The sequence below is a fragment of the Vulpes lagopus genome, chromosome 1 (assembly GCF_018345385.1).
Source record: "Vulpes lagopus strain Blue_001 chromosome 1, ASM1834538v1, whole genome shotgun sequence".
NCBI classification, from domain to species: Eukaryota; Metazoa; Chordata; class Mammalia; order Carnivora; family Canidae; genus Vulpes; species Vulpes lagopus.
Window position 1 is genome coordinate 164,666,710 of NC_054824.1, and position 26,411 is coordinate 164,693,120.

Sequence of the window (26,411 nt, forward strand, 5' to 3'; positions counted from 1 at the left end):
GATATTTCGTTATACATTTAACTTGTATTTCTGTAATTACTAATGAGATTGATTACTTTTTCATATGCTTATTGACCATTCATATAGATTTCTTTGTGAAGGGTTTGTCCAACTTTTTTTGCCTATTTTTTAAATATTAGGTTTCTTTCTTTTTTTCTTTTTACTAATTGTAGTTCTTTATTGTAGTACAAAGCATAAGATAATTGAATTGTGAATATTTTCTCCCATTTTGTGACTTGCTTATTGATTTTATAATATGTGTTATACTGAACGGACACTTTTGGTTTTTGTGTAGTTTTTTATTTGTTTATATTTTCCTATCATGGTTATTGCATTTTTGTATTCTAAGAAATCTTCTACCTCAGTTCACAAACATATTCTATGGTTTATTTTCTAAGCATTATAGTTTTATATTTTACATTTAGGTTTATTTTCATCAGAGATAAATTTTGTAGATGGTGTGATGTGCCATTAATAGAGATTAGAACTTAATGTTTATTGTTTCTGTCTGTGCAGAGCCAGATTTCTGGGTTTTTTTTCTTTTTGCTATTTTTAAAGAGAAAATTTTGTGATTGTAAGACACTCTACTTTGATGTGTATTGCTTTTGGGAAAGCTAAATACTTAAGCATTTCTTTAATATAGACATGTATAAATTTGGAGCCTATAAAAACAAACAAATGGGATTATTTCCATATGATAATGGAAATAACTAAAACACTTTAATATGTTTAAAAGAATAGATAAGGTACTATAAATTTCCTATTTCTATAGTAACGAGACTGTGAGAATGGTTTTTCATTGTACGTGTTCTGCAACTATGTTTTTACTTTTCCAGATGAAATTATTTTTTCTACAACTTGTAAAGTGATTTATCATGTTATATCTCTTTTATTGGTGGCCTAAAGTCTCAGGCTTTCCATTTGAAACCCCTGTTTTCAGGGTTTTATGAGCAGACATTTGAAGAAAAAAGTTAACAAGCTGGCAACTTGGCATTCATGATCTTGTTTCACTATAAGGTACTTTGCTTTAAGAAGATTTTAAATTGTCAGCTCTTTTTTTTTTTTTTTTAAATTGTAAGCAGCACAAAGAAGAGGCAAGGAATTTCTTTGTTTAAACAGATAGGGAATGTATTTCCAGACAGCTTATCCCAATTAGACTTACAAAGGAAACTTTCCCTTTTAGAAGTCATTTAGTATATATGTTCCTGTGTTCTGGTTCCCACAAGATATTGCCTCAAGACCTTGCTTTTCCTTTGCTGCAGTTCATAGTAAATATCCTCTGTCCCCATTCTCTTTTCTGTCCATTTATGCTTTTAAAATTCTCCCTACTATATTTATCTACATTTAAGATGGCTTTAACTTTTGGCATTTTTTGGGCCATTTTGACTTGTCCTTGCACTGTCTGCTTGAGTAAAACAGTGTATGACTTTACCTATTGGTTTAAAAACAGTATTAATTTTGAGTGAAGTGGTGGTGTAAATAGCAATGATTTTCTTGAAATTAAATTTCTAAACTACATATTTTTAGAAACTATTCTGAAGAGATGTCACTTCAAGGGCAGGCTTAGGCAAGTTTTCTTTCTTCTTCCGTAATATGTGGATGTCAGCCTGACTACTTTCACAATCTGTTTTTAACCCACTATCATTTGCATGGTGAACACTTAACTGCTATTGGTCTACAAAGGTGTTTGTGGGTTTTTTGCCGTTTTTATTTCACTTCTTATTTTCTTTAAAATCATTTCCTGAAAACTTAGCACAGAAATGTAACCTACAGCAGGAAGCTAGATGATCTTCTGGAAATCTTTGCTTTTGTTGCACTCTGAAGATTCTTTGCTGCAGGCAAGAGAGTTTTGGGTGCTGCTAAAATTTCGGAGATCTGGGAAAATGGGGTAATAACATGACACCAGCTCTTAAGCAGCAACATCTGCTGTGGTTCAAAGCCACACAAAGAAAGCTGCTTAAGCAGTTGAATATTTTGGACTGCACGGACAAGTGTGGTTCAACTGCAAAGACTGCAGAGTAGAGGAAACTTAAAGTTTAGAGAAGTTGTTAAAAAATGGAGTCGTGGAAGATGAGCATCTTTAAGAGACAGACATCACCTTGTCCTCCAAGCTATCGAAGATCTTTGTCAGAACCTGCTTATGCAAAATCAGAGATAGGAACAAGCTTAAAGAGTTATCCATGGCGTGGTCCAATGAAAATCAAGAGGAAGAAAAATGAACATGCTGTTTCCAGTCTAGGAAAGCCACTGGGTGCTTATCGGTGGCAAACACATCCCAGCTGTAGGTGGAAAGGGGGCAAAAGGGAGAGGTTACAGACTAATAAAAGAGACTTGGATGAACGGCAACAAAAGGTCCTGCCAGAGATGGTTGGTAGTAATGCTTCTTCCTCTGCTATTGAGGTCCTTGGAACATCAACAGAGAAGCTGAACCTGGTCAACACCCGGTCACTTCGGGTTCCATTCACCAGATCTATTTCAGAGCCAGAACCTCGCTGCAGTATCAGATTTGTTAGATCATGGCCGACTACAGGGAGGTCAGAGGAGTCTGAACAGCAGGGATATTTCATCCGTGGCATTTTCTCTACTCTTTCCAATGGCTTCTCCAGGATGCTGAGTCTGAAAGGAGAATCAACCAATGAGCCAGTAAGAGAAGGTATATTGTGATGAATAAGGGGATAAAGAAGGGATGGCTCAATTTTAATTACTATTGGAATTTTAATTATTTGTTTTATAATAAGATAAACCATTCTATTTGATCATTATAAAATGAATTTGTACAGTTTTTAAAAAGTGATAAAACACTGCTTCAGAAATCCTTTTTCAGTGAATGATAGTAAAGAGTAAAGAATACATTGTTTAAATTAAGGAATTTTTCCCCTTTATGTTATATTCTTGAATTCTACTTTGGAGCCTATGTAAAAGTGTTTTGTATTGTTTTGTTTCATTTTGTTTTTTAACCCTTATCTCCATTGATATACTTTTGCAAGTTAAATGAGATTTAGAGGAGATATAATCAAATAATTTCCTCACGAGAAAGTTGAGAATTAGAAAATAGAATTATTATATTCTCATAAAAATAAATATTATTAGAACTATTTAGAGCAGAATTGTATTGAGAGCTTTAAATTGGTTAGAATTTTCATTTGCTTGTGTCATAAAAATACACAATTTGAAGATGAAAGCAAGAGATACAAATCTTGAACCTTATGTTTGATTCATTTTTTTTTAAAACCTCATGTGGGACTTATTTAACCTTAAAAATCTTTTATATTTATGGTAGCACTGTTAAATACAAAAAAAAGAACTCTTAAAGTTTTATGTGATTGCCTTGGAAATGATTGACCTTATCTGCTAAACTATTTCAGTTATGTGTTACGACCATGTTTGTTTGTTTGTTATTTTTGGAAACTTCAGCACTACAACTGATAATATCTCCATCCAGTTGAGGTCATTTTTGAGCAAGCTCTTACTATTAGAGTTTTTCAGCATATCTTTACTCTAAGGTTGACCACATCAGGAAAGTTTAAACTCTTCAGAAAATTATGGGAGTTGTTGAAGAATTATGCTGTTGGAGTACAGTTTAATTTCTTTTAAAATGAAGATGGAGAATGCAAAAGGCTGACCTATCAGTGAAAAATTAAATAGTTTTCCAAATATATGTGTGCCAGTAATTCGGTATTCCTCTTAAACTTTATCCTCCCTAGATTTTCCTTTGCTCAGTGAGTTTTAATGATACTATTAAGTGTATCTATTTTCTTCTTACCCTTGACTTATAAATAATTACCAAGAGCAAAATCTTTTTAATGTGCTTGCATTAACATTCTGTTGAAATTTCTGGCAGATGATGTTGTTGGATTTCCTTGGATGCCAGTGTGTGTGCTTCCTTATCAGATGATGACAGGATGATGTAAAGGAGTAGTAATTTCCAAGGAAATTAAGAGTTTGAAATAAATTCTTAAGATCAGTGCCTCTCAATAGTTAATATGTGTGCATTTGATAAAAGAAAGCTATAGGGTTTTGGGGGTTTGGGTTTTTTTTTTTAAATGTTTGTGTTCATAAAGTTTTTGGGCTTTTGTACTTAACTTTCAGTTTCTAGTATATTTGCATATTTGCCAAGCTATTGGCTGCCTAGTATGAATGATGTGCTCAAAGACTGTGTCCCTACTTTTTATACATTTATGGTTTACTTAAGGAGATACAAAATAGTCTATATTTACTGTATTCCTAATATATTTCCTAATATTCTTTATTGCTTATAAGCATATAATAACTATATATTTGGAAGCATAAACAGTTTAAGGTGCTATGAGAAGGGATTTCAAGTCCATTAATTAAAGAATAGTACACATTATTTTTTCCAGTCAGATCAGCAATTTTTCTTAAATCCTGTGATCCTCCCCTAAATGCTTCACCAGTGAAGATTGAAGCTCTTAAAACTGAAATACTGTTTAATACAAAGATTGGAGCTCATTCTTGTCTGGAGATATTTTCTCTGTGAGCAGTAGCACATGCCCAGCAGAGTCCATGTCTGTACTTTTCAAACCTTCTGGAGGTGTAAACTTTCTTGCATTTCCATTCCCCACAATAGAAGGAATACAATTGGCTCAGAACACCTGAATTCTACTTCCATCTGTGCCACTTATCATCTGTGAAGTTTCATCTCTGAATCTCTCTTTACACTTTATAGAATAATAATTCCTTCTTCACAAGTGATAAATGAAATTTTAAAATGCTATGTACATTATAGTTTACATAACATTTATTCATAGGTGCCATGTGAATAAAAAGTGTTCTTATCAGAGTTGCTACTATACTATTATAGCAAGATATGGAATATTAATCCATAGATGTCTTTAAGACTGTGTTAAGAAAATTAATATATTTCTTAATTTGAAGCCCACTAGTGTTTGTTACTTTTCTTTCTCAACATGAACTGCAAGATGCAAGAGGCATTATTAATATAGTATGCATTTAAAGCATATAAAACAATGTTTGGCAAATGGCATTTGTTCAATATATATTAGATCTTGTTTCTGTTAGGAAAACGAACTTAAATTGATAGAGACTTTTTTTTTTTTTTAAACTAGGAAGGAAAAGGAGATACCTGATTGTTGAGTGTTGTAATTAACAAATATAAGTAAATTGCAATGTTCTTAAATTCTGTGCACCCTCATTTGTTCTGAGTGTGTGTATGTTCTGAGCATAAACAGGTTTCTTGTGTCATAGCTGACCATAATTACCCTCATGCTTAAAGCAGTGAAATATATCATGCTCAGGGTCCCTAAACAATTTAAGAGGGAGAAACTCAAAGGCTTCACTACTATTCCAGTTGTGGAGATATTCCTTTATCTGATGTAGGTCAGATAATATATAGGTCAAATGACACGATATAAAAAATATGATATACTTTTTATAGCTAAAAGTAATTCCAACTGCTGTGGGGCCCATGTCTAAGCACTGAGTCAACAGTTTGCAATAGTGGAAGTAAATTGAAACACCTGATAAATGAGGAATAACAAACCTATCACAGCATATCAAATCAACAAAATGTCATAGGGCCTATTAGTTGCCACTAACTAGCTATGTGAAACTTAGAAAAAAAAATTAAAGATTTTGTTAATTCATGAGAGACACAGGCGGAGGGAGAAGCAGGCTTCCTGCAAGAAGCCCAATGCGGAACTCGATCCTGGATCTTGGGATCATGCGCTGAGCCCAAAGCAGATGCTCAACTGCTGAGCTACCCAGTCATCCCGAAACTTAGAAAAGATTATGTAATGGTAAACATACATGGGGTGTAAACTCTATGTTACTGGAGGCAATTTGATTCCTAAATTATCATTCTTCCTCAGTCAGGTAGGCTTAAAAAAGAAAAAAAAAAAAAAAAAGAAAGTAGGAAAGAAAATTAAATATACCCTATGTAGCTCACTTTTTTAAAAAAATATTTTATTTCTTTATTCACGATAGACATAGAGAGAGAGAGGCAGAGACACAGGCAGAGGGAGAAGCAGGCTCCATGCCGGGAGCCCGAGGGACTTGATTTCTGGACTCCAGGATCATGCCCTGGGCCAAAGGCAGGCGCCAAATCACTGAGCCACCCAGGGATCCCCTGTAGCTCACTTTCTGGTTACAGTTTATGTCTGCTTAAACTGACATTATAATGTCATAGTAGTAAGAATATTCTCTTCCCAGTGTTAGTTTTTAAAGACCTCTAGCTTGGGAATTAGAAGACTATTTTTTTTTTCCTACATAGTTTTCTTTTAGCATGCTCATTCAATTTTTAAAAAAATTTTTTTATGAAAAATCCTATTGGAAAGGACCTCATACATCAATTCAACAAGAGTTTGTTGAATTCCTAAGACACAGTTCTTAGTGCTAGGAATAAGCATGTTATTTTATTAAGTAACTAGCAGCTTCCTCACTTATTCTAGGAAATCATTAACCAATTTAGAAAAAAAAAGGTACTATAAGTTCCTAAGATGTACATCTAATAAATATTGATGAGTATTAATTAGTATAAGAACTTATATAGTGCCTCAGATTGTCTCTATAATTGGACCTTCTCTTTGTCTACATTGTCATTAAAAAAGGTGTCTGCAAAATACAGAAAAATATGTTCCCTTTATACCATTTTTCTTAGGGTCACTGCATTTCTGTGATTGAGTGTAACACCTGCCTAGCTAGGATATTAGTTATTAATTAGTTATTTATAGCTGCAGTATTAATATTTGCATATTACATATTAATATGTACCAAATTATTTTTTTCCAAATGACTTCAGCATATGTTTAAAATATTCTGGGCAGCCCCGGTGGCTCAGCGGTTTAGCGCTGCCTTCAGCCCAGGGCGTGATCCTGGAGACCTGGGATCGAGTCCCACATCGGGTTCCCTTTGTGGAGCCTGCTTCTCCCTCTGCCTGTGTGTCTCTGCCTCTCTATCTCTGTCTCTCTATCTCTCTGTCTCTGTGTGTCTCTCATGAATAAATAAAATCTTTTAAAAAATATTCTGAGTGTCTCTATGTTTAAAAGTGTTTCCTGGAATTTCTCTTATTTCACAGATTTTTCTGTTTCTATAAGCAATAAGGTTTTTTTTTTTCACTCTGCAAAATGAAATAAACTTTTCTCCAATCATAGAAGTAAAAAAATCATTGCATAAATTTTTAAGAGAAAAATGTAAGGAAGACCATTAAAATGGATTATAATCCTTAGTAGCAAACTAAGGATTTTAATCTTAATTGTAATTAAAATTTCTAAATTTTTTTCAGGTACCAAACAGGTAGATGATAGTTAATGTAATATATACTGCTTAGTCCTTATGTTGGTGTTATATCTGAGATTAAATTCTGGCTCTGACTTTTTTTAGCTGTGAAGTAGATATAACTACCTAATTCTGTTTTCTTTATAAGAAAATAGAGTTGTCCCCAAGTGTCCATCAATAGATGAATGGATAAAGAAAATGTAATATATATCTTTACACTGGACTATTAAACGAAATCTTGCCTTGTGCAGCAACATAGGTGGAGCTCGAAGGTATAATGTTAAGCAAAATAATTCAATCAGAGAAAGACAATCACTCATATGTGGAATTTAAAAAACAAAACAAATGAGCACAGGGGAAAAAAAGGAGAGAGAGACAAACCAAGAAACAGACTTTTATAGAGAACGAACTGGAGGTTACCAGAAGAGAGGTGGCTGGGGGAATAGGTGAAATAGGTGATAGGAATTAAAGAGTGTACTATATCATGATGAGCACCGAGTAATGTATAGAATTGTTGAATCATTATATTTTCTAGCTGAAACTAACATAACACTGTATGTTAACTATACTGGAATAAAAATTTAAGACAATAAAAATATAGAGCTGTAATATAGATGCTGTGGAGTTGTAACAAGGATTAAATGAGATAGCCTGTGCCAATTGCTTTGCCTAACTTATAGTGAGAGCTCAATTACTAGTAGCTTTAGGGGCACTTGGATGGTTCAGTCACTTAAGCACTTGACTGACTCAGGTCATGATCTCAGGGACCTGAGATTGAACCCCCCCCCCCCCCGCCTTGGGCTCCATGCTCAGCAGGGAGTCTGCTCGTCCCTCTCCCTCAGCCCCCCCCCCCACTCATGCTCTCTCTGTCTCTCTCAAATAAATAAATAAAATCTTTTTAAAAAATAGCATTTTTAAAATAAAAATAAAGCTATCTGTTCATGAGAATACATCCTGGAATTTTCTTGGAGTAGGCCCAAGAAATGTTATAATCTTTTTTTTTTTTAAGATTTTATTTATTTATTCATGAGAAACACAGAGAGAGGCAGAAACCTAGGCAGAGGGAGAAGCAGGCTCCCCATGGAGAGCCCAAACCAAGGGGGACTTGGGGACTCGATCCTGAGACTCTGGGATCATGCCCTGAGCATGACACTAACCACTGAACCACCCAGGCGTCCCTACAACCTTAATTATACATTTATAAATCATTTCTCTTTCTTTTTAAAGATTTATTTATTCATTTTAGAACAACAGGGAAAGGGAGAGAGAGAAATCTCAAGCAGACTCTGCGCTGAGCATGGAGCCTGATGTGGGGCTTGATCTTATGACTCTGAGATCTGACGCCAGCCAAAATCCAGTCAGATGCTTAACCAACTGAGCCACCAAGTGCCCCAATCATTTCATTTCATTTCTTTTGTTTTGTTTTGTTTTTTAAGATTTTATCTTAAAGTAATCTCTATACCCAGTATGGGACTCAAACTCACAATCACAAGGTCAAGAGTTGCATGCTCCACTGACTGAGCCAGCCAGGCACCCCTATAAATCATTTCTTAAGATAACAGTTTTGTCTAAGTGGTACTTTCTAAATGTGTTCTCAAATTCTGGGAGTACTTCATTTTAGCTTCTTATTTACTAACTGCTTAGTTAGTAGAAGAACCATTGCATTTTTTTTTTTTTTTTATAATATGTAGACTTCCCAACCAAAAGCTGTGTGTGTGTGTGTGTGTGTGTATGTACACTTCCATTTGTTCATGACTTCTTTAATTTTTTTCATCAGGGTTTTGAAAATGTTTTTAAGAAAAATTAACTGTTACATGTTTTATACTTGTGATTGATCTCTGTTTTTATTGCATACTTTACAGTTAATTTTAAAGATGATGGCCGGCCTGGGTGGCTCAGCAGTTGGGTATCTGCTTTTGGCTCAGGGCATGATCCTGGAGTCCCTGATATCAAGTCCTTCATTGGGCTCCCTGCATGGAGCCTGCTTCTCCCTCTGCCTATGTCTCTGCCTCTATGTGTCTCTCATGAATAAATAAAATCTTAAAATTTTTAAAGATAATAAAGTATGTTGGTTTTTATACTGAGCTCTAGTTTATTACTGATTATTTATCTGATATTTAAAATCAGCATCCCTTATTTTAGAAGCAGAATATTTTAGAGCAAAGAAGATCATTCTTTGGAGACATGAAGACCTGTTTCCAAACTCTGTATGTCATCAATAATAGTATTACAGCAAATTTCAGTATAACAGTATTGGTTCATGTCATGATATTTTTCTTATCAAAAAAATACTGATGCTTATTGTAGTATTACAAATAAGGCAAACGCATGAGTTAGTTAATTTAAAAATTAGACCATGTATGACCCATTAATAATAATGGGTCAGAATGAAAAACGATAATTAAAATAATTAAAAATATTTTTAAAATCTGGCTGTGCCAGATTAGTGATGTCATTAGTGATGTGACCTTGGGCAAATTATTTTCTCTCTCTGAGCCTAGTTTTTTCATTTATAATGAAGAAATATACATACTTCATAGGTTGTCCTGAGGTTTAAATGAAATGGGCTGTGTAAAGTCCATAGCACAGTGCCTGTCAAGTGGTAAGAGCTCAATGAAAGTTAATGCCCAGTGATGTAACTAGAGCCAGCTTGCAGACGCCAGTATGTTAATGTGTATCTATTCTCAATTGCCATGTAGTGACATTACATCAAATTAACCATGGTGGGACTATTAATACCTCAGAAACATTGCAAATCAAAAGCTGGTGATGGTGGTGGGTGGCAGCGTTTCAGAAGTGGTAGCTATTAAAGTTTTAGCAACATACCACTGGTAACACATTATTATTTAAATTTTTAGAGTTAATAACCAGTATTAGAAAAAATATGATTTTGACTCTAGGTTTAAATATATTTATCACATTAAGAAATTTTATATTTAATGTTTTAGAGTATCAAAGTTGAATACTGAGTTGTATCAAATTGAGATCTATTGAGATGTATTTTTTTTAAAGATTTTATTTATTTATTTGATAGAATGAGAGAGAGCACAGGCAGAGGGAGAGGGAGAAGCAGGCTCCTTGCAGAGCAGGGAGTCCGATGTTGGGGTCGATCTCAGGACACTGAGATCATAACCTGTGCCAAAGTCAGATGCTTAACTGGCTGAGCCACCCAGGTGCTAAAGATCTTTTTTTTTTTTTAATCACTTTTTCCTATTATTCTACTAGCATTGAGATATATGGGATAATCTATGTATGGTGGACAATTATTTTAAGGTGTTTTTGCTGAAATATGCTGGCAGTTTTTGTTAAAATCATTTTTTGTTTTGTTTTGGTTTAAGTCATCTGTGACTATAATCCTACCTCTCAGATTACAGAGTAATATTTTTGGATCTTACTATCCAGTGATTTTGAGATAAAAACTGTATATTGCTTTTTTTTAGCCCATTGAATAAAATATAATCCTTTTCTAAATTTTAGAATATAAATCATGCTTTGAAATTATCTCTAGTGGGGACACCTGGGTTATTCAGTCAGTTGAACATTTGGCTCTTGGTCTTAGCTCAGGTCTTGATCTTAGGTAGTGAGTTCGGGCTCCAAGTTGAGCTTTATGCTTGGCTTGAAGACTACTAAAAGATAAAAAGAATTATGTCTAGTGAATTCATTCATGGTGCTTTTATTATTTAGTAATTTTATTTGAATTGATTTAAATTTTTGTATTCACTATTATTGATAACTTTTTCTGCTTGTTTCATTTTGGTACTTTATGTTTTAAAAATTATTTTAACCTGGATTTTTAGTTTATTAATATGTGCTAAGTAATTTTGTTACCTCCAGTGTTAATGAAGCCAGTAATCCAATGAACATAAAAATTCAAACTAATTATTAGGTATAATTGATTTAAAAAAATTTTTTAGCTTACTTACCTCATTGAATTTGCACCAAAGGTTCCATTGAAGCTATTCTTGAAAGTAAAATTTTCTTGTTTTTTGTCTCATGCTTCAACGATCAGATTTCACTCTTTCCATGTGGTTTTGCAATTTCTGAGCAATCTGACAAATAAAATGAAAAAAATATGTGCTTATGTGCGAAGACTTTCCTTAATAAATAACTGGCTAGCTTGACTTCTTTAGCTAAAACAAAGATATTTACTTATATTCACCAAGTCATTAAGTTGAGAAGTAAAACTTATGAGAGCCAGTATCCTAAGTATTAAAAATTTCTTAGCCAGTTTATTTATCTGAAACATCCTAGTCGATTTCCTAAAAAAGATTATTAACTGTTACCCCATGTTCTGGCTGCCAGTATCTTTTTTCATGCTAAATTTCTTGAAATTTGAGTTGTTGAGCTTTTTATTACCAAACCCTGAGATAATCAGAAGACGTTCTTTGTTGAGATGTTAAGTGCAAAGGATCCACCCTAGTGTGGTCAATGGTAATTAATGGTGACATCAAAGAGTAGTTTTTCTAGACTATGCCTAAAGTCTTGAGTGCTGAGCCATCTCTAACCTAGGATAGAATTTATTTCTTCATAGGTCAGTAATCTGGTGGTTCACTTAGGGGCATGATGCCATAAATATTTAACTATCTCTCCGTGTTAGAATTCGCTATGAATCTTCGTTTCTAAAAATGAGAGATTCTAATGTTAGGGTCTAGGCTAAAAACCAGTAGAATTCTCAGTTTCTAATATGTATTTTTTTAATTTTTCTTTATTTATGATAGTCACACACAGAGAGAGGGAGAGAGGCAGAGACACAGGCAGAGGGAGAAGCAGGCTCCATGCACCGGGAGCCTGATGTGGGATTCGATCCCGGGTCTCCAGGATCGCGCCCTGGGCCAAAGGCAGGCGCCAAACCGCTGCGCCACCCAGGGATCCCGAATTCTCAGTTTCTAAAACTGGCCTTGTTGTCCAAGTAATATTTTTTGATGTATGTTGCAACTAGGTCATTTTTTTTACTATTCAGTTTACAACATGGTGAGGAAGCAAATATGTAAGCAAATACATAACACAAATAATCCCTGACAACATGTCATTTGAGATAGGTTTGGATTAATAAAAGTTTCCCAAGTTAAGGAAAGGCATTAGGGGTATTTTATACAGGGAACAATGGTAAGTGTTAGGAGTACACCTACGGAATGGTGAGAAGTTCACAAAGTGAAAAACATAGAGGATGGGAACGTGACTAGATGTGTGACTACAAAGGAAAATGAGTTAGTGTTTGAAGAGTTCTATGCTGAGTACTAAGTTAAGGCTTTTGGATTTCAAAAGTAACAGATTTAATGTAGGAGATAAGTTTTATTTTTTGGAGGACAATTTATGTTAGCATGGATGGTGGACTGATGAAGAGATACAATTAAATTGTGTCAGTTTAAGTGATACATAATAGAAGCTTGAATTAAAGAAGTGTCAACAGTAAATGAAGGTAGAAATTACAGTAAGAAGGCATTTCTGAGGTAGATGGGTAGAATTTCTAGAATATTGCAGAAGGCAAATAGGGATCAAGAATAATAAGGTTTATAATTTGGAAAATGGTGATATCCTTACCTGATTTTGAGAATAAAGAAGGTAGAGCAAGATCAAAGGGGAAGGTGGTGAACACGTAGTTAGTAATTTCTATATGCTTGGTTTCACAGCCTCTGAGTACTTAATATGCATTTATCTGGTTTACTTTTCTGAATAATCCTATGAGGGTAGTTGGAATGATTCTCCTTTTGAAAGTAAGTAATTAGAGAATCAGAAAGGTTCAGTTACTTCTCTAAGACTACACAGCTAGTAAGTGGTAGATCCCAGGTCTCTGACTTCAAGCCCCTGTTCTTACCTCTCCATTTTGTGGCCCTCTTTGAGCAAATGATGCCTCAGAAGTTTTCAAGAACCTGGGAGCATCTGTCCATTGAGCACTGAGAAATGGGGCAGCAGTTCAAGAGCAAAGATCAGTTCCCATATGAAGATTTATGGGAATCATAAGCACAGGGATGCTGAAGCCACAGGAGTGGGTGACATCACTTAAGGCAGGGGCTGTGGGGGTCGTGAGAGTGTCCAGGCTAGCACCCTGACTTTGGCACATCTGGCCTTAGTTGAGGCTAACCAGAGTCTCTTAGCAGAGCTGCTCAATGTTTATGATGAGGAGTTTACCCATTGTGGTAGCAGGCTTACAATTCTTTTTTTATGCACACACACACCTTAGTTATTTTTATTTAGTGGCTTTATTGAGATATAATTTACATACCATAAAGTTTATTCACTTGAAGTATACCGCTCAACTGAACTTTTATTTTTTATTTTTTTACAATTTTATTTATTTATTTATGAGAGACACAGAAACAGAGAGGCAGAGACACAGGCAGAGGGAGAGCAGGCTCCATGCAGGGAGCCCGACATGGGACTTTTTTTTTTTAAATTATTTATTTATTTATTTATTTATTTATTTATTTATTTATTTATTTATGAATGAGAGAGAGAGAGAGAGAGAGAGAGAGAGAGAGGGAGAGAGGCAGGCAGAGACATAGGCAGAGGGAGAAGCAGGCTCCATGCACCGGGAGCCCGACGTGGGACTCCATCCCGGGTCTCCAGGATCGCGCCCTGGGCCAAAGGCAGGCGCCAAACCGCTGCGCCACCCAGGGATCCCTCCGACATGGGACTTGATCCTGGGTCCCCAGGATCATGCCCTGGGCTGAGGCGGCGCTAAACCACTGAGCCACCCAGGCTGCCCTCAACTGAACTTTTAAATTGTGGTAGCATATATATACCTTAAAATTTACCATTTTAATCTTTTTAAAGTGTGGAGTTTCAGTAGAATTAAGTACATTCACATTCTGTAGAACCATCACTGCCATCCATCTCGAAGTATTTCATCTTCCCAAACTGAAACTGTGCCCATTACAAGGTTGTAATGTAATGTAACTCCCCATTCTTCCCTCTCTCCCCAGCCCCTGGTAACTAGTGTACTTCCTGTCTGTAAGAATTTGACTACTTGAGATATATCATGGATGTGGAATCACAGTGTTTTCACTTTTGTACAGTTGTTTTTAGTATATACAAAGAGTTGTGTAACCACACTGCAATAAATTTTATAACATGAGAAAAAAACTGTGTTTATTAGTAGTCACTTTTCAGTCGCCCATGGTCCTGCCCCAACCATAGGAACCACTATTGTGCTTTCTGCCTCTACAGATGTGTCTGTAGAGTTCATGTAATGGAATCCTGTAACATGTGGTCTTTTATATATGGCCTCCTATTAGTACAATGTTTTCCAGGTTCATCCGTGTTATAGCATCTGTCAGTACTTCATTTCCTTTTATGGCCAAATAATAGTCTATGGACATAACACATTTCATTTATATATTCATCAGTTGGTAGACATTGGCTTGTTTTACTTTTTGGCTATAATGAATTATACTTCTGTGAACATTCACGAATGGGTTTTTACATGGACCCGTGTTTCATTTCTCTTGGGTATCTACCTTTGTATTTTGTAAAGGATCTATCCTTCATCTAAAATAAGGATATGGTGTTCTGAGACATGCAATTTGCCATTGATTATCTAAACGTTGCAGTCTTGCTATTTGATTCATGTTTTATATCTGTTCATTTAATGTTTCTTTAAGGTATTTATAAGATTTTAGTCTTAATTTGAATACTTTCAGTAATTAACAATTTCCTACATCTGTGCTGTTAGTTTAGTGTGATCTAGTGTTTCCTGCTGGTTGTTTGATTAATGAACATGGCGATTTGTCTTCATTGCCAGGATGATTATCATAGTTTTATTTGTCCGAGAAAGTTTTTACTCAATTTCTCACGCTCAAGACTGGTATATCTTTGTGAGGAGCAAAGAGAAGAGTAAGATGAGTAATGACTCTGAATCTATGATTATGAAACCTTATCCATATGAGTATACAGGTTCTTAGTGACTGAGCTTGAGTCAGTAAACCACAGGCATTTTTTCCTGCCATTCTCATGTGAATTTTCTTATTGAGATAGCCTTAGTTTGTCTCTTAGTTTCCAATATATGGATTTGATGATGATTGTTTATTTATATGCTTTTACAAAACAGAAATCCTGTGTTCTATCCTTTTTTATTTTTTTTTTGGATTTTGTCACCAAAGTATCAAAATAGTTTGAGGCTTTAAGGGATACCAATTCAATTATAACTTAGCACAGTATATAACCATAACCTTGGCCAAAATAAAGAGTATTTTGAATGCTATGTGTGTGGTTTGTTGTTCTGAAGAAAAGTGGTATCTTGAGGTTAGAACATATGAGTTGCTGTCAGCATTTGTGGGTTTATTCCCAGATCTAAGCTTTTTTAGAAGAGAGAGCTCATGCCTGGTATATGTTTAGTACAGTGTTTTATATACTATAGATCTACAGTAAATACTAGTGATGATTTTATTTTATTCTACTGGCAGAATAACATACAACAAATTACTGACAGTAAATGTAAAATAGTGATTACGGGTCTATGGGTATTTAGTGATTCCATTTTTAAGCTTTCTTTGAGAAAAGCATGATTAACATTCCCAAGTAGTAGTGATGGAATTTTAAGCAACTTATAATGAACATTTTTTATTCAAAGTATTTAGACATTGTCCTCTATCCAAGGGAGTACTGAAAACTCTACCTAATGCAACTCACCAATTTCACAGTAGAACTTGCAAGAATCTTAGAGTAAGGAACATTTTTAAGATTGTGTGATGATTCTAATGTATGAAGACTAGGCATTGATGTTTTAGTATTAATGTTTTATTTACCTCCATCCTCTCGACAGCATCCTAAACCAGGAGTTTTAACCAATAAGCCTTTTTGTAATATTACTGGTCCTTGAGTTGGTTGGAGGTGTTCTGCTTTTAAAATAAGGTAATAAAGGTCTCTTTCTAGTTAATTAAAAACAGATGGATGGCATTTAAAAGTCGTTTTCAACTTAAAAAAATTAAAAATATTTCTTAACATTTTGATACCTGGCTTAGTCTATAATAAAATATAAAGTAATTCAGATTTATAGATTTGATTATAAAGTAATATAGATTTGAATATAAAGTAATTCAGATTTATAGATTTGATATTTAATAGTAACTTGTTGAGTTGCTTTTTGGCCAATGGATTAACTTTAGGGCATAGCTTTTCTTTTTTTTTTTTTTTTCTTCTTCTAAGTTCTTTTTTCAAATTCCAGTTAACATACAGTATAATGCCAGTTTCATGTGTAGCATTCAGTGATTCACCACTAATATACACCACTCAGGCTCATCACAACATATAAGGCATGGCTTTTCAAACAATGTTTTATGAATAACTGTTGTCCACAGTGAACAGGGGTTGGTTGCTAGTAGATATTATGATTGTAACTGGTTTATTAATCCTTTCTAGTCTTTATTACAATTTACTGGAACGACCTTTATGCTTCAGATATTGCCGTTAGTTTCTAATTTGAGATTGTATGCCTTTGAATAATGCATTCTTGTTCCTGTCCTCTATTGAATTCTAAAAGTATCATTTTATTCAGCCAAAGGGAACTTAATATTTTCTTCAGCCTAGTGTTCATTACATTTTTTTTAAACAATGAGAAATCTTCATTTAAACTATTAATAGGACCATTAGGACCATTTTTGTTATTTTTAGTCCGTTTTCTTTGTCAGTATTAGATTACTTCAAATATTAGACGCAAAGGAACCTTTGATCCAAGAGTAAATAGTATTGGAAAAATACCACTTAAAGTAAATAATTTAAAGCTGTTGCCAGAATTTCATACTAAATAATATGTGTGTGTGTGTGTGTGTGTGTGTGTGTGTGTGTGTGAGGGGGGAGAGGAGGTAGTGAATGATTGAGAATTGATCTTGAAAAAGTATGAAGTGAGAATTTATGGAAATTTTTTATTTAAAACATAATTTGGGTTATAATTGCAATTGTAACTATACACTAATTATTCAAATAAACCCAGAACTAGAAGTGAAATTTTGTTTGGAATATTTTTTTCTGAACGAAATGGTGCAATTGCGGAATGACATCTTTTTTCACATTTTATTTTCTCTGTGCAATTATTTTATTATAGATATGTGTGTGAGTGTGTGTATATATAACAAAATCATTAGAAGACTCTATTAGTTCTTTCAAGGCTCCTTTTTAAAATTTATACCTATTTCAGTATATTGGGAAACCAGGCCCTTCTGTTATATCCCGTTGCTGCATTGTTTTAATTTAGCAACAGTTTTTTTTTTTTTTTGGAAGCAACAGTTTTAAAATAAAAGTGTAAGACATAAAGCACAAGATAGAATTCTGGGGAAAGAAAAAATAGTTTACAATTCATAAATAAAATAAAATAGGATGAATTTATGAATATATCTGAATATTTCAATTTTGAAATATGCTTTGTTATGGAGTGCTATTTTTTTAGTATGTATATATCCTAAATGAATATTATTAGTGTAAATTGTGTCTACACTTGGAGTAAAATACAGAGTGCTGAGTTAACTATATTAAAGAATGAAATGCTTTCTGTCTATAGATACCAAAAAAATCTCTGAGCTATGTTATAAAATAAGCAATAAAAGCAATAAAAGTACTGCATATTTTGGGGGTTCTTTGTAGTTACTAGACCCTTTCACATGTGTTATTTGATTATAAGTACATTGTGGAGATAGTAATAAGTTTATTTTACATATGGGAAGAAACACTTTGTATGTGGGGATAAATACGTTTCCTGAAGGAAGCTCTTTCCCCCTTTTAATGCAGCTTTGAATTTAGAAGTGAGAGATGGGAGATCCTGAGAGTTAGACCTGAATCTTCTAGTAATTTACTATCTCTATTCTTCAATATTTACTTTAACTAGAATAAGTTGAGCCTTGATCATGGTAAGATTCAGTAACTTTTACAGAATACCTCCCCTTCTTCTGCCAGAGGATTACAATGGGATAAGTGAGCAGAGGGTGGCAAACAACCTACCAATATTAGTGCACTATCTTGGATGACTTTACTATCTTGGATGACTTTACTTAATCTTCATTGGCTGTTATTTTTTTTTTTTTTTAAGATTTTATTTATTTATTCATGAGAGACACAGAGAGAGACCGAGACATAGAGGGAGAAGCAGGCTCCATGCAGGGAGCCCGATGTAGGACTGGATCCTGGGACTGCAGGACCGCACCCTGGGCCAAAGGCAGATGCTTAACTGCTGAGCTACGCAGGCATCCCTTGGCTAACTGTTAAATGCAGACAATAATGGTACAGATGAATTTTACCTCCCTCCCCAAACACATATGTATATGCAGAGAAGTACATGTAGAGGCTGTAGTTGGACTGCTTAGTCTGTAAAGTTCTTTCCAAATAAATGGAGTTTCTGTGTTCTCTTTCTATGTTGTTTACCTTGAGCTCTCTCCTCAATTCAGCTGATCAGTCAGTCACTCAGGGAGCACTATCCAGAGCATCAGGATTGAGAATTGACTTATTTGAACCACAGCTTTGTTTCTTGATTTGCTCACAGTATTTTTGAGTATATTACTTTGTATAGTTTCCTTAGTGATTGCTATTACAGTATTCATATGTGACATCACACATTACTGGTGTCATATTTTACCATTTTGAGTGAGTGAGTGAAGTATAGAAACCTTTTCTTCCATTTAGGTCCCTTTACCCTTCCCACTTTAAAATATCATTGTCTTAAGTATCAGATGGTATTGTAATTTTTACTTCAATCAAAAAATATTTATAAAGCTTACGAGGAGAATAGATTATTATATGTCCTCATATTCTGCTTTTCCACATTTTTTTCTTCCTTCCTGATTCTCTAAAATTATTTCTTTTGTCATTTTCTGTTAGAAGAACTCCCCTTTGTCATTCTTTAAGGGTACATCTGTTAGTGAAAAATCGTTTTATTTTATTTTTTAAAAAGATTTTATTTATTTATTCATGAGAGATACACACACACACAGAGAGTGAGAGAGAGAGAGGCAGAGACACAGGCAGAGGGAGAAGCAGGCTCCATGTGGGGAGCCCGATGTGGGACTCAATCCGGGGATCATGACCTGAGCCAAGGCAGCCACTCAACTGCTGAGCCACCCAGGTGTTCCGAAAAATCATTTTAATTTATCTTCAACTAAGAATGTTTTTATTTCCTCTTCATTTCTGAAGGCTAGTTTTACCAGGTACAGAATTTGCAGTTGACAGTGTTTTTCCTTTTAGCACTTGAAAAATGTTTCAGTTCTGTCAGGCCTTCAGTGGTTTCAGATAAGAAATCCACTGACATTTGAGTTGGTGTTCCTCAGTAGGTAGTATCTCTCTGATTGCTTTTGAGATTTATATTCTTTGTTTAGTTCTCAGAAGTTTAATTATGATATGTCTTATCATGGATTTCTTTGGGTCTGTCCTATTTGGGTTCACTCAGCTTCTCAAAGGGTAGGCTAGGGTCTTTTACTAACTCTTCTGGGAGGACTTCAGCCATGATTTTTTCAGATATTCTTTTATCCCTGTTTTTTGTTTTTGTTTTTTTTTTTAAAGATTTTATTTATTTATTTGAGAGAGAGCTAGACCATGAGTGGGGAGAGGGAGAAGCAGGATCCCCGCTGAGCAGAGACCTCGATGCGGTGCTAGATACCAGAACCCTGGGATCATGACCTGAGCCAAGGCAGATGCTTAACCAACTGAACCACCCAGGTACTCCCTATCCTGTTCTGTTTCTCCTCTACTGGGACTCCAGTGATATGAACGTTGATCTTTTAATATTGTCCTGCAGATATTTGTTCTTTTGAAATTTACTTTGTCAGGCTGTTTTATCTCCGTAGCTCATTTTTGAGTACATTTTTAGTACATTCTGTTGCTCTGTCCTCAGGTTTGCTGAATCTGTCTTCTTTCATCTCTATTCTACTACTGTGTTGTTCCAGTGAGCTTTTTATTAGTTATTTTATTTTTCAGTTCTATAATTTACCTGTAATTTTTTATTATAACTTCTATTTCTTTGTTGTATTCTTCTGTTTTCCTCATTTGTTCCATGAGAATTTCCAATTGATTGTGAAGCCCTTTAATAATGGCTGCTTTAAATTTCTTCTCAGACAATTTAAACATCTGATTCATGTCAGTTGATTGTCACATTTAAATTGTAATATTCCTGTTTTTAGTATGATATGGAAGATTTTTTTAATTGAATATTGAACATTTAGCTGTTATGTTAGGAAAATCTGGGTCCTATTTAAGTTTTTATTTTATTAGACAAAATTTAAAATATCTTGTTTTAGCAGGTAGTCACCCTATTTAGGTTAGCATGTAGCTACAGGCTTTCTGTTAAATGATATGGTTCCACTGACAATTTGTTTCAAATCTATTGCAATGCTGTTGTCTCCTTGGTTTATCTGGGTCTCCTGACAGTCTCTGCTGGTGCTGGGTGAGGAATTGAAATGAGCTTCCTCAGAATAAGCCATCTGTAGGAGGGAGAAAGTTGTTTCCAGCCCTAGGGACAAAGCGGGTTTCTAGGCTGGGCTGCTATGGTAGGATTCTCCTGCCTGTGGGAGATGGAGAATGGTTCCCAGGCTGAGCCCATGTTGTGGTGGGATACTTTTCCAGTGCCCTACTTAGCTACCTAGTATGTCTCATCATGGGAGGGGAGTGTTTCTCTTGGCTGCTCAATTTGTACTTCCTATCAATATGCCCTCACTGGTGCTGTTAGGCTTGCCTAGTGTTGTCAAAGGAATGAGCCTACGTAGGCCACTTTCTGTTTCTAGGTTTGGGGCAATGCCTGGGTCACCTTCTCTTAAAGAAGAGTTCTAAGATATCCTGCCACTGTATTCTTCCAGTCCTAGGGCCCTCAGCACGTCAGCCTTATTTACATTTTCAGAGTTCTGTGGCTTCCTTTTGAAGTTTGGAAGTTTATAGTGATACTTATCAGGGAGCAGTAGGAAGAATTGAGCCTGCACCATCTGGCCTGGCCCAAGACTCTTTCTTAATCCTTTGTTACTCATATATTCTTTAGAGAGACTAGCTTGCCATCATCCAGATAAATTTTCTGCAGATTAAATGGTATAATTCTTCTGTATCCTTACTTATCACAAATTTACATGGGATCTCAGCCCTTTTCCACCATAGATCTCAGTAGTTTTATGAAATTCTCTCTCATTGAGAAGAGTAGCAGTTTAGCTCTGCAGTTATTTTGCCCTCATACAGTATTCAGCAGTGATCAACAAAGATTCAGGAATCAGGAATTCAGGAATGTATAGTGTTTAAGTGGGGATTGATTTTTATAAGGTGTCAGTTAACTAATGAACATTTTTGTGTTTGATATTTTAATTTTTTTTAAAAGATTTTATTTATTTATTCATGAGAGACACAGAGAGAAAGGCAGAGACACAGGCAGAGGGAGAAGCAGGCTCCATGCAGAAGCCTGACATGGGACTCGAACCTGGGACTCCAGGATCACGCTCTGGGCCAAAGGCAGGCACTAAACTGCTGAGCCACCCAGGGATTCCCTAAACTTTAAATTCTATGTGAAAATTTATAACTGTGAGGCCTACAGTGAATATTATGTAAGTAAAAACCTTACATAAATATTAGATACTTATGTCTTTTTGCTTTTTAAGTTGTTACATTATTGGAAGTCCTCTAATCAAACTACACTTCACTAAAATAAAGAGAAAATAAAACATGTGCCTAATATTAAGGTGACCTTGTAATTTATAATCTAAATAGGCTTGTGAAGATCAAAAAGGTACCACTAGCAATTACTTAGGGACAGCAGGTATAATCTAAGACAAGTGGTCATTCTAGACCAAATTGCCAGTAAGTACAAAATCTAGTTTAATGAAATATCACATCTTTTGACTCTTCTAAGTAGTTCAGATGTAGCATAGGACTAATTGTGGACTATAGAGTTAAACTCCTTTGGTTCAAATGGTAACTTTACTAACAGTTTGACACTGATCAGTTTACTAAAATATGAGAGTAGTGATAGTACCAACCTCACAGGGCTGCTATGTTGCTTAAATGAGATTATGCATGTGAAGTCCTTCAAACAGCAGTAGTTAGCACTTTGTAAACATCATGTTTGTTGGTGCTTTCATTATGTTAATTTGTAGAATTCTAGGATCAGAAAAGACCAGGGTTAAAAATGAGGTCTGGTAGCTTTAATATGAGATTAAGAGTCACTATGGGGTTCTTTTTCTGTTTTGCTCCTGATTCTCTTGGAGTCTTTGGGAAACTGCTTAACCTTTTTGTGTCTAAATCTTGCCATCCAAAGCTAGAAGAGTCTTGCCATCTGCTCATTTCATGGAAGATGATAAAGAAAAGTTTTGAAAATGCTTTGAAATCTTTGGGAGAAAGGTGCTGTATGAATTGATTGCTTTATTTGTCTCTGTATTGACATTAACTTATTAAATATGTATACAGTTTTTTTATGTATACAGTTTTTAATCAGCTTAACTAGTAATCCAAAGCTACTGTATATGTATAATGTGGGAGTGTTGATATTTCTGTTAGAACATTTCCTTTTGTGTTTTCTTCATCATTTAAAAAATGTAGATCCGGGCAGCCCCAGTGGCGCAGCGGTTTAGCGCTGCCTGAAGCCCGGGGTGTGATTCTGGGGACTCCGGATCGAGTCCCACGTCAGGCTCCCTGCATGGAGCCTGCTTCTCCCTCTGCTTGTCTCTGCCTCTCTCTCTCAATCTGTGTGTCTCTCATGAATAAATAAATAAAATCTTAAAAAAAAAAAAAAAGTAGATCCTTGTTGCCACATTATAATAGAAAACTATGAAAAAAAAGAAAACTATGTAAAAATCAGTATGTATAAGTTATAGATACTGACTGAATAATTCCTTATTTTTCTACTTAGTTTTAATTAAAATATAGTTTGACTCTTTTAAAGAAACAAAAAAGGATGAAAGTGGTGACAAGGAATGGTTGAATAATTATAATAACAGTAAAATAAGGGCTAAAAAGTATGTTAAGAGAACATTTAGCTTCTGCTGCCACAGAATTGTATTTTAATGAATTTAGTTCAATTAATTATTGATCAAGTGGCTGTTGTGTGCATAAAAAAATAAGTTCCTTTCCTCAGATGCTTATAGTCTAATAGGAAAATAAAAATAACTTTTTCATTATCATTCGTTTTATAGCTCATTTTTTCAAAGTTGGTTGGAAATAAAAGCAGTATATGAAATAAAATCTTGTGCAAGAGTTTGACTATTTTAAATTAGCTAGCTTTAGCTAAAATTTTTTATAAGGTTCAAAGAGTCAAATGGTCAGATCAGAAAGCATATACATAAAAGTTTCAAATTTGCCAAATTGATTTCTCATTGGGATCCAGAATCCATGCTAATTTTAAAAAAGATTTTATGTATTTAGAGAGAGCACACAAGTTGGGGTGAGGGGCAGAGGAAGACAATCTCAAGGCAACTCTGGAGCTGATAGGGCTTTCATCTCATGACCAGGAGTCATGACCAGGAGTCATGACCTGAGCCAAAATCCAGAGTCAAATGTTTAACTGACTGAGCCACCCAGGTGCCCTGAAGAAAAAAAAAATTATTATTTTTAAAGATTTTATTTATTTATTCATGAGAGACACAGAGAGAGTGAGTGAGAGAGAGAGAGAGGCACAGACAGAGGCAGAGAGAGAAGCAGGCTCCATGCAGGGAGCTCGATGTGGGACTCAAACTCAATCCCAGGACTCCAGGATCATGCCCTGGGCTGAAGGCGGTGCCAAACCACTGAGCCACTCGGGCTGCCCCCCAAAAATATTATTAAAATGTCTATGTTACCCAAAGCAATCTATACATTTAATGCAATCCCTTTCAAAATACCAGTAGTATTTTTTATAGAATTAGAACAAACAATCCTAAAGTTTGTATGGAACCACAGATGACCCCAAATAGCCAAAGCAATCTTGAAAAAGAAAAGCAAAGTTAGAGGCATCACAATCCCAAACTTTCTAGTTATGTTATAAAGCTGTAGTGATCAAGACAGTATGGCACTGGCACAAAAATAGAATATAGATCCATGGAACAAAATAGAAATCCCAGAAATGGACCCATAACTATATAGTCCATTAATCTTTGATGAAGCAGGAAAGAATATCCAGTGGAAAAAAGACACTCTCTTTAACAAATAGTATTGGGAAAACTGGACAGCAACATGCAAAAGAATGAAACTGGACCACTTTCTTACACCATACACAAAAATAACTTCAAAATGGATGAAAGAGTTGGGGAAAGGGGCAGAGGGATAAGGAGAAACAGACTCTCCACTGAACAGGGAGCCCGACATGGGGCTCGATCCCAGGACCCTGGGATCTTGACCTGAGCCAAAGGCAGCCACTTAACTGACTGAGCAACCCAGGCACCCCCAGCAGTTATCTCTTTGACAAAAACCAATTTTTAATAAACCTAAGGTTGAAATCATATCAAGCATATTTTTTTATTACATTTTTGTGAAAGTAGAAATCAGAATGGAAAGACTGGAAAATTTGCAGATATGTGGGGATTAAACATGTCCTTGAACAATCAGTGGGTCAAAGAAGAGATCAAAATTTCTTTAATCCAACAAAAATGGGAACACAACAAAACTAATGAGATGCAGCAAATGCAGTTCTAAGGGGGAAGTTTAAACCAGTAAATGACTACTTCAAAAAATAAGTCACAAATAACCTAAGTTTATACTTGAAGGAACTGGAAAAAGAAGAACAAAAAGCCCAAAGTTAGTAGAAGAAAGAAAATGAGAAGGATTTAAATAGAAATAAATGAAATAAAGAATAAGAAGAATTGAAGAGACCAATGGAACTCAGAGCTGGTTCTTTGAAAAGATAAACAAAAATGACAAACCTTTAGGTAGACTGATCGAGAAACAAAGAGAAGTCTCAAATTCAGAAATGAAAGGAATGTTACAGTTAACCACAGAAATATGAAGGATCATAAGAGATGTGCTCAGATACATCCTAACAAATTGAAAAACTTATAAGAAATGGATAAATTCCTAGAAAACATAGAATCTATGAAGTTTGAATCATGATGAAATAGAAAATCTGAACAGATCAGTTACTAAAGAGATTGATCAGTGATTGAAAATCTTCCAACAAATAGAAGTCCAGTACACAGCTTCACTCGTGAATTCTACCAAACATTCAAAGTATTAATACCAGTCCTTCTCAAATTCATCTAACAAGTAGGAGGGAACTCTTCCAAACCCATTTTACGTTGACACCAAGACCAGACAAGCATGCCAAAAGAAAATAAAATTACAGGCTGATGAACATAGATATGAAAACCCTCAACAAAATATCATAAAACAAAATTTAACAACATATTGAAACGATCATACATTATGATCAAGTAGAATTTATTTCTGGCATACAAGGATAGTTCAGCATGCCCAAGTCTATAAAGTTAGTTGATTCACATTAATAAAATGAAGGATTAAAATCATATGATTATCTCAATAGATGCAGAAAATGTATTGACAGTTCAGTACTCTTACATACAAAGTCTCAACAGCCTAGGTATAGAAGCATTGTGCCTCAACATAATAAAGACTATATAACTACCCTGAAGCTAACATACTCAATAGTGAAAAGCTAAATTATCTTCCTGTGAGATCAGGAGCAGGATAAGGAAGCCTACCTTTATTACTGTTATTTAACATAATACTAGAGATCGTAGCCAGAGCAATTAGGCAAGAAAAATAACTATTAAGTATCCAAATTAGAAAGGAAGAAGTAAAATTGTCCTCGCAGATGATATGATCTTATATATAGAAAACCTTGAAGACATCATCAAAAAACTGCTAGAACCAATAAATTTCAGTAATGTTCCCAGATACAAATGGATACAAATAGATATACAGAAATCAGCTGCATTTTTATATGATAACAATGAACTAATAGAGATATTAAGAAAATAATCTCATTTACAATAGCATGAAAAAGAACATACTTAGGAATAAATTTAATCAAGGAGATAGAAGATCTGTACAGTGAAAAATATAAGACATTGATGATAGAAGTTGAAGAAGGTACAAATAGATTGAATGTTATTTTAAGTTCTGGATCCAAAGAATATTGTTAAAATGTCCAACTCACTCAAAATGACTACAAATTCAGTGCAATCCATATCAAAATTCTAATGCATTTTTCACATAAATAGGAAAAGAATCCTAAAATTCATATGGAGTCCAAGAGGCTCCATGTATCCTAAGTAATCTTA

General features: G+C 34.8%; 1 protein-coding gene across 6 annotated transcripts in view; it reads left to right on the forward strand.

Moving 5' to 3' along the window:
* The window catches only part of RASAL2 (RAS protein activator like 2), a 352,059-nt gene that overhangs the window by 119,126 nt on the left and 206,522 nt on the right, over positions 1-26,411 (forward strand). For 2 of the 6 annotated variants that reach the window (XM_041754389.1, XM_041754408.1), the window contains exon 1: positions 1,741-2,653. The exons of 3 other annotated variants lie outside the window; for them this stretch is intronic. In XM_041754389.1, coding sequence (XP_041610323.1) covers positions 2,056-2,653 — 598 coding nt within the window. In that variant the 5' untranslated portion in view covers positions 1,741-2,055. Of the gene's footprint in view, positions 1-1,740; positions 2,654-26,411 lie in introns of those variants that run through there. One more of the 6 variants, XM_041754398.1, reaches the window with a different exon arrangement.